General features: G+C 43.0%; 1 protein-coding gene across 2 annotated transcripts; it reads left to right on the top strand.

Annotated features, from left to right (window-relative positions):
• The first annotated feature begins 2,896 nt into the window (after positions 1 to 2,896).
• On the top strand, positions 2,897 to 7,528 carry LOC136504907 (diacylglycerol kinase 2-like). Of its 2 annotated transcripts, XM_066499948.1 has the most exons (8): positions 2,897 to 3,088; positions 3,683 to 4,791; positions 5,200 to 5,572; positions 5,701 to 5,777; positions 5,997 to 6,116; positions 6,202 to 6,366; positions 6,494 to 6,631; positions 6,882 to 7,528. In XM_066499948.1, exons 2-8 carry the CDS (start codon positions 3,694 to 3,696, stop codon positions 7,032 to 7,034), a joined length of 2,124 nt encoding a protein of 707 aa, XP_066356045.1. In that variant the 5' UTR covers positions 2,897 to 3,088; positions 3,683 to 3,693; the 3' UTR covers positions 7,035 to 7,528. The 2 variants fall into 2 exon arrangements, with proteins under 2 accessions (XP_066356045.1, XP_066356046.1); XM_066499949.1 differs by having other exon boundaries at positions 2,897 to 4,791.
• Positions 7,529 to 8,290: the final 762 nt, after the last annotated feature.

The raw sequence follows: 8,290 nt of genomic DNA, 5'->3' as shown, positions 1-8,290 counted from the left end.
TAGAGTCTGTACGCACGCATGCAGTGCTTTCTTGGAAGCGCACTTAATTTCGGTCGTGATGCACGCTTCAAACTTTCTGCAAAATTTATATGAAAAACAACAAGAATAGGGATATCTTTTGGTGGCTTCCCGGGTCTTTAATTTTGTTGGTCCATGTAAGAACCACTATAAGCAAAATGAAAACAGAGCTATAGGTCCTGCTCGTTTCGCTGAAAATTCATGCTGAAAAGTACTGTTCGCTGATTTGTTGTGAGAGAAAAACAATATACCATATCTGATAAGTCAGGCTGATAAGTTCAAGCGAATCTCTAGTGTAAAAAAAAGGAGCTACTGTAATTAATTACAGTCAAAACAAAGCGAGTCGATCTCAAACCCATGAGAATCAGCACTGGCACAACACAGAGGCCCTGTTCACGTGCCTTTAAACCCGGCTTGATCCGCTTCTTTTTTCATCTGGAACTATATTTTTCTCTCACAAATTCCTCCAAAATTTCTCCAGAACCATACCATTCGAACGGACCCAAAGGTGACAGGTGTCACAACAATTGCCTGATAGGGATTAGAGAGCCCGGCTCTTTAATTCTACTGCAACAAGTCCACAACCACAAACCGCAGGCATGACTTACTTAGGGTAGTCCCAATGCTAGAAACTACATATCTATTAATTTTTATAGACACTACATATAGAAACCGTGATTCAAATGGATAGTTTCTACAGAATAATTTTTTATCTAATCATATACATTCTCTCTCAATTCTCTACTAATCACATCCCTTAGTCTTGGTTCTCGTGTAGACATGGTTTCTAACTTAGATCCGATTTTTATGATTTTTGCTCTCTCTTTAATAACTATCTTGCCATATTAGCAAAACGCTAAAATGACAATACAATTAGGCCCCGTTTAGCTGGCAGAATTTTAACTGAAACTGACTGAAAACACTGTTCTTACTGAATTGTTGTAAGAGAAAAACACTGTTCCGACTAAAAAAAGAAGCCGAACAAATCGAATATGGGGTAAGTCCGAGGCCTTAATGTCATAGAAACTATGCTGATTTCTAAGTTAGAGGTGCCCCTATGTGCTTCATGATCGCACCACGCAACCGCTAACCAAAGCATCTTCCGGCGCGCTAGCTACCTCTCACTAATTACACAATACTCCCTCTTGGATCCCATCGAAACGGCCACGCTGACCACGCGACGGCGACGGCGACGACGAGAGGGCAGCCCAGCTGATTTGAGCTAGTAGTACTACACGCCTTGTCACCGTCCGCCGACTAGGGGAAAAAAAAGAAGAAGAAAAGACGGACAAGACGGCGCAGAGAAGAAACAAAAACCATTTGAGCGACAGCGAGGCATGTTCGATTGATATTAAAGTTGGCTTATAAGTTTACTGTAAGAAAAAAATATTATATAAATCGATCGATAAGTTCGCGGTCGCAGGTGACTGGCTGGTTGCCTGGCTCGCGCTGTACGGCGGAAGACTCGGACGCCGGCCGGGTCCGCCTGCCGCCGTGGAAAGACTCAACGGACTAGCCATGTGTGTACTCCTAGCCCAAGCTGACTTTTGGAGTTCTGTGTTGGATTCCGTGGTGCTATATAGTCAGCTGGCTAATTATTCGTACCAAACTATTTCGATCCATGTACTGATATTGGGTCTGTTCGGTTTATCCCATATTCAATTTGTTCGATTTTTTTTCAGCTGAAACAATGTTTTTCTCTTACAACAATTCAGCTGATCAGTATTTTTAAGCCAGTTTCAACCCAGTTTCAGACCAGCGAACACGCTCATTATTAGTATCTATTAGCATGTATCGGTAGCCTCAAATGTTATTAGTCAAACTAATAGTTAGTAGTTCCTTAGTTAATACTTAATAGTAAGTCGGTCTATTTTAGATCACGAGTACTAGTTTTAGCTTGCCATAACTATTAGTACTGGTGTGTCCAATCAGACACGAAGTTAGATTTTGATGAATTTGCATACTTTTAGAGTATAGGGAAACTGTGCTCCAACGAATTGAAAAAGAAAAGAGGATTGAGGGGGGGAAAATCAGCTTGTTTCATTCTATTTGAGGGAATAAGGAGATGTTTTGAGGATTGGGGAAAAATATAGCAAGATAGGATTGAGAAAGGAGATCTGCTAGAACAGTAAGGAGGTGTTTGGATCCAGTGGCTAAAATTTAGGAGGTATCAAATGAGGATATCACATGAGGTGTTCAGATACTAATAAAAAAACAAATTACATAATCCGTTAGTACTCCATGAGACGAATTTTTTAAGCCTAATTAATCTGTCATTAGCACATATTTACTGTAGCACCACATTATCAAACTATGAACTGATTAGACTTAAAAAATTCATCTCATAAATTAGTCGCAAGTTGTATAATTAATTTAGTAATTAATCTATATTTAATACCTGTACATATATGTGATGGGATGGGACAAGAACTAAGATTTAGACGGAGGAACCCACCCCGTACGAAATGTTTACAAGTGACGTGTACTAAGGCCCCGTTTAGTTCCACCTAAAAACTAAAAATTTTTGCGCAGTGTCTGTCACATCGAATCTTGCGGCACATGCATGAAGTACTAAATGTAGACGAAAAAAAAACTAATTACACAGTTCGTCGAGAAATCACGAGACGAAACTTTCGAACCTAATTAGTCCATAATTAGACACTAATTATCAAATAACAACGAAAGTGCTACAGTAGCCAAAAACAAAAAAAAAATTTGGATCTAAACGCGCCCTAAAGCGTAGAGCTCCAGGTGCCTGGGACGCCACCCATGACCCATCCTTGTCAGTGCACAGGACGCGCTTGCGCTTGTACTCCCCCCGCCCCGAATCCTCCCATCTTTGCTTTACCTTTTTATAAACGCACGCCGCGACGCCGATCGGCCTCCAGCCTCCACCCACGATCTTCGAATTCTCCTCTTCCTCTCCCTCCTCTCCTCTGAAGCGCCGACCGACCGAACCCAACGGCACGGCAAAAGCTAAGCGAGGTTGCGAGGCGGTGGCCGAGGGTTCGTTAAACCAAGCCAAGCGGAGCAAGGGTTTGCTCGCCCCCCCATCCGCCCCGCGGACGAGGTGAGCGCTCGCGATCCTACCAAATCTGCTGCTGCGCGCATGGGGCTCGGGGATTCGGCGCGGGGTTGTTTGTTCAAATGAAATCCTCGGGGAGTCGGGGGGCACGGACGGGGAATGCGGGATCCCGTGCGGGCGCGGATCCAGGCCCTGCCGCCGCGCTGCTTGTGCTTAGCAACCGCGTTGGCTCGCCGGATTCGGTTCGATTTGTTTTGTTTTGCCTTGTTCCCTCCTCTCCTCTGGGTCGACCAGCGATTCCGGTGCCATCGGAGCCTGGATTCCTACGCTGAAATCGGAGGAGAAAATTGATTTCCGTGTGGGAGGTTGAGGCTGGATTTTGTTCTTGTTTTGAGGCGTGATCCTTGGGGGAATGCCATGAAGCGGAGGGGCTTGCTTTCCATTTAAACATGCTTTTCTTTCGTCTACAGATCAGGAAAAATCGTCGGGCCCCGCCCCGTGGTTGCGTGGGGTTCCACCGCACGCATTTTGCAGCTCTAGTCTAGGATGCTAGTACTTTTGTTTGCCAGCGGTGCGATATTATTCTTGCTAACGAGCTGGCGACCCACGGTTCCATTGTTCTTGCTGCTGCTGCTGCAGGCTCTGCTTCTATGCGCGACAAGCCTGGCGAACAAGCTGCCATGGACCTGGTGGGATCCTTGCTCGTGAGCATGGCACGTCTGCTTGACCCTTCCGGGCTCCACTTCCTGGGCTGGCTCGTCACCGCGGGCTCCATTGCTCTCGCCGCGCTCATCTACGCTCTCCTCAGGCTGCAGCGCGAGGCGGCGCTGTACTGGACCAAGGCGGCCAGGGAGAAGCGCGCCGCGTGGAGGAGATCGCGATGCCCGAGCTCCTGCCACTCGTGGTCCGAGGACCACTTCCACGGCGGCCAGCCGTCGACGTGCTGCGTTTGCCTGTCGTCCCTCGGCTCCACGCAGGGCGCCGACGACGTGGTTCACCGCTGCCCGGTTTGCGGCATGGCCGCGCACTCGAACTGCTCTCCCCGTGCTGAGAAGGACTGCAAGTGCGTTGCGCAGGCTGGCGCTTCGCCCTTGCTGCATCACTGGTCTGAGAGGTGGGTCGAGCTGGACGACAACCCGGAGATATCCTCCTTCTGCTACTACTGCGATGAGCCGTGCGGTGTGCCTTTCCTTGGCGTCTCTCCTATATGGCGCTGCCTGTGGTGCCAGCGGCAGATCCATGTCGATTGTCATGCGAAACTGTTGAAGGAAACCACAAACACTTGTGATCTTGGCCTTCTTAGGAGGCTTATTGTTCCTCCCCAATCAGTGAAAGAAGTTGGTCAAGGTTCAGGAATTAACGGAATGATCAACTCAATCAAGGATGGGTTTGCCAATTCAACAGTTGGGAACCGTAGGAGGTCACGCAACAAGAAACACGTGAAGAACCATCCTGGTGGCAAGACAAATTCAATTCCCGCAAAATGCTCAGTCCTTGATTCAGTGCTTGAAGGATTTGCTAGATTGAAGGGCCTGGATGGAAAGTATGCACTGGCAAAGCCTTTATCTCAAAATTCTCTAAAGCAAACATATCGATCTGGTATTCCTAATGGACGAGTGAGAAAGTATGAACTTGTTGATTTGCCACAAGATTCAAGACCACTGCTGGTATTCATCAACGGCAAGAGTGGAGGCAGAAATGGACCTTCTCTTAGAAGAAGGCTGAACATGTTGTTGAATCCTATACAGGTAATCAATGTTCTTATTTTCTAGTTAGAAAAAAATAGAAAATCCATTCCTATCAGCTGCTGAGTCAAATAAACCTTTTTACAAGCAGTAGCTTTTTATGAATAATTGAGTATATCCTCTGAAATATTTTAAACAATAATTTACCTTATGTCATTCTAGAATTCTAGATGTACAGATGTAGTCCAATTGTCCTACCTGATATAAGTACTGAACGACACTGCTCTGCTGGAGTAATCTTGCTTTATGGTTTCTTCTCTTTTGTAAGCCACATGCAATTTAATAGGCACTAAAATCTATCCATGTGTGTTGTAGTTAAAATATGATTACTTAATTCATTTAATTGGCACTCCTGATTGCAACCGATTTAATACTCTTAGCTTCACCTAACAATTCCAATCCTTGTTTCAGATATTTGAGCTAAGTGCTTCTCAGGGACCTGAAGTTGGATTACAACTATTCCACAATGTGAAACACTTCAGAATCCTTGTTTGTGGTGGGGATGGAACTGTAGCCTGGGTTCTTGATGCCATTGAAAAGCAGAACTATGAATCTCTTCCCCCTGTCGCCATTCTTCCTCTCGGAACTGGAAATGACCTATCACGTGTTATGCGCTGGGGAGGGGGTTTATCTTCTGTCGAACGAGAAGGCATTTATGCACTTTTAAATGATGTTGACCATGCAGCTGTTACAGTGCTTGATCGCTGGAATGTAGCCATCAAAGAGAAGAATGGAACAGAAGGTCAATGCACCAAGCAAGTAAAATTTATGACTAATTATTTAGGTAAGTTTTCTCATTTAAACTTCCACCATCTTACTTAACAGTTTGGTATATTTTTAATTGAAATACATTACTTCAGTTGTAACTCATAATGTGCTAAATATATATTATTCATTTGTTTTGGCCTGTAGGTATTGGATGCGATGCAAAGGTTGCTTATGACTTCCACACCTCTAGGGAGGAAAAACCAGATAAATTTTGCAGTCAGGTAGGGATGTATTTTTTTATTTTTCATTTTACAGTTTACACTTAGGATGTGGTAGTGTCCTAATATTTCTGTAGGAAATCAACAGTTTCTTTTCAAATCCTGGAAACCTACTGAGAAATCTCTGCATTATAAACAGTCGTGATCATATATTACCTTCTTTGCTTAATGCTTACTATATATGTTGGGGGAAACTTAAATGAATTACTTTTATCCATACAGTTTGTCAACAAGCTGATATATGCTAGAGAGGGTGCAAAGGATATGATGGATAGGTCATGTTCTGATTTACCATGGCATGTTAGCCTTGAAGTTGATGGGGAAAACATTGAAATTCCGGAGGTAGCCTTCTTTGCATCTTTCATCTGTCACAACTTTGTGATTTATTATCTTTGGAGGATTCTTTCTTATCTGGTATTCTCATCAGGATGCAGAAGGTGTGATTGTAATGAATATCCCTAGCTACATGGGTGGTGTTGATCTGTGGCAAAACGACAATGAACACGATGATGATTTCAGTTTGCAATCAATCCATGACAAAATACTTGAGGTGGTTTGTATATCGGGGACATGGCATCTAGGCAAACTGCAGGTAGATAGTCTGCTTCCTCTAAATCTTTCAGTTAGTGTCGTCCATTTTCAAACCTGGTGCTGTTCCTTCTGATATGTATTGATGAAGCTGAGGTAGCATCTTACAATCATTTTTCTATGGTTGATAGGTCGGACTTTCAAGGGCACACCGGTTAGCCCAAGGAAAAGTTATAAGATTGCACCTCCACAGTTCATTCCCTGTCCAGGTTGATGGTGAACCATGGATCCAGCCACCTGGGTGTCTTGAGATATCTCATCGTGGACAGGTAATTTGTCTCTCTATGCACAACGGATCTGCAAGGTAGAGTTTACAAGTGCTTCCCATGTAATGAAATAAACATTATTAGTGTGACCTTAAATCATCTAGTGGTTTTTTAACTTGGTTGGTTAATCAGAGTATGATTGAGGTAGAAACTGGACAGCGGACCAACAGACTTCTTGTCAATTTCAGCACCCTGCTTTCTACATTTGAGTAGACTAAATATTTAATAAAACAGCTGTCCTAATGTTGTGCAGATGTTCATGCTGCGGAGGACATCTGAAGAGCCTACTGGGCATGCTGCTGCAATCATGAGTGAGATCCTCGTGAATGCAGAGTGCAATGGTGTGATTGATGCGTCTCAGAAGAGATTGCTTCTCCACGAGATAGCACTCCGTTTATCCTCCTGATACTCCATCCAGTCCTGCTGCCCTCATCTCACAAGGCTAACCCATTTTGTATCCTTTCATACCAAACCTATCGTCTCTGTTGAGAAATCCCTTTGCACAGACGTATATACTGCACAATGGTAGAGTTGGTGTATACAATATATGGAGATAGAAGGTGTATACAATATGAGGAGATAGAAGGTGTATACAATACAAGGAGGAAATAGAAGTTTCCTTTTGTGTTTGACTGTACCTTTTAAGATAGGTCCTGTGCTTCTTTGTGGCTGGTCTCATAGGAGCAGCTGTTGAAAGAATTTTGTAGCGCATAGAGCCATTGTAACTGCAACTAGAGCTCAATGAGAAATGTAACTAGAGTGGATGTCAGTGTTTTTTTGTGGCGTTGATGCAATTGTTACCACACTTTTTGAGATGTAATTTTGCTAAGTGATGTTTTGTGGTGTGTCATGGAGAAATCTTAGCTATAATCTTGCTGGCGGTGTTCCTTCTTTACTACTCTCTCCATCCCAAATTGTAAGTCATTCCAAGAATCTTGGAGAGTCAAAGTTTTTCAAGTTTGACCAAATTTATATAACAAAATAATAATATTTATCATACCAAGTAATTATCATTAGATTCTTCATTAGTTATATTTTCATATTATACCTATTTGATGTCATCAATCTTTGTGTTTCTCTCTATAATTTTAGTCAAACTTGAAAAAGTTTGACTCTCTAAGATTCTTGGAATGACTTACAATTTGGGATGGAGGGAGTACTACTTATATAGCACTGTCAGCTAGTGCTTGTTTTGAATTTTTGACAATAAACAGGTAACAGTCGCAATACGGTCAAATCACTGACGGTTGGTTCAACACATGAACAAGCTGTAGGAATAATACAATTGCTGTCGGTTCGTATCTTGAAGCAATGGTGGTAATTGAATTATTACTGTCAGTTTTACTATAAGTGGTGAATTTTGTTATCTATCACTAGCAGAGATAACATTGCTGTGAACACATTTATACAGCAGTTCACATACACGTTTCAGCATTCACTCGCAGACAGCTCGGCCCGTTCGGTTGAACTTAAGGCAGTGCTACTGCAGCATCTCATGTAAGAGAGAAACTTATGTACAATGGCTGCCAACAGTTACTGAAAGATGACTTAACAACGGTATATGTAATCAAATCAATGTTGTTATCACGAAACTCCAACCATATATATGTAATGAAATCACAATTGTTACCACGAAACTCAAACCATGTTTGTGGATGACTA

The sequence above is a fragment of the Miscanthus floridulus genome, chromosome 14 (assembly GCF_019320115.1).
Source record: "Miscanthus floridulus cultivar M001 chromosome 14, ASM1932011v1, whole genome shotgun sequence".
NCBI classification, from domain to species: Eukaryota; Viridiplantae; Streptophyta; class Magnoliopsida; order Poales; family Poaceae; genus Miscanthus; species Miscanthus floridulus.
The sequence above is the reverse complement of the archived record's forward strand: the minus strand, read 5'-3'. Positions and strand labels throughout refer to the sequence as shown.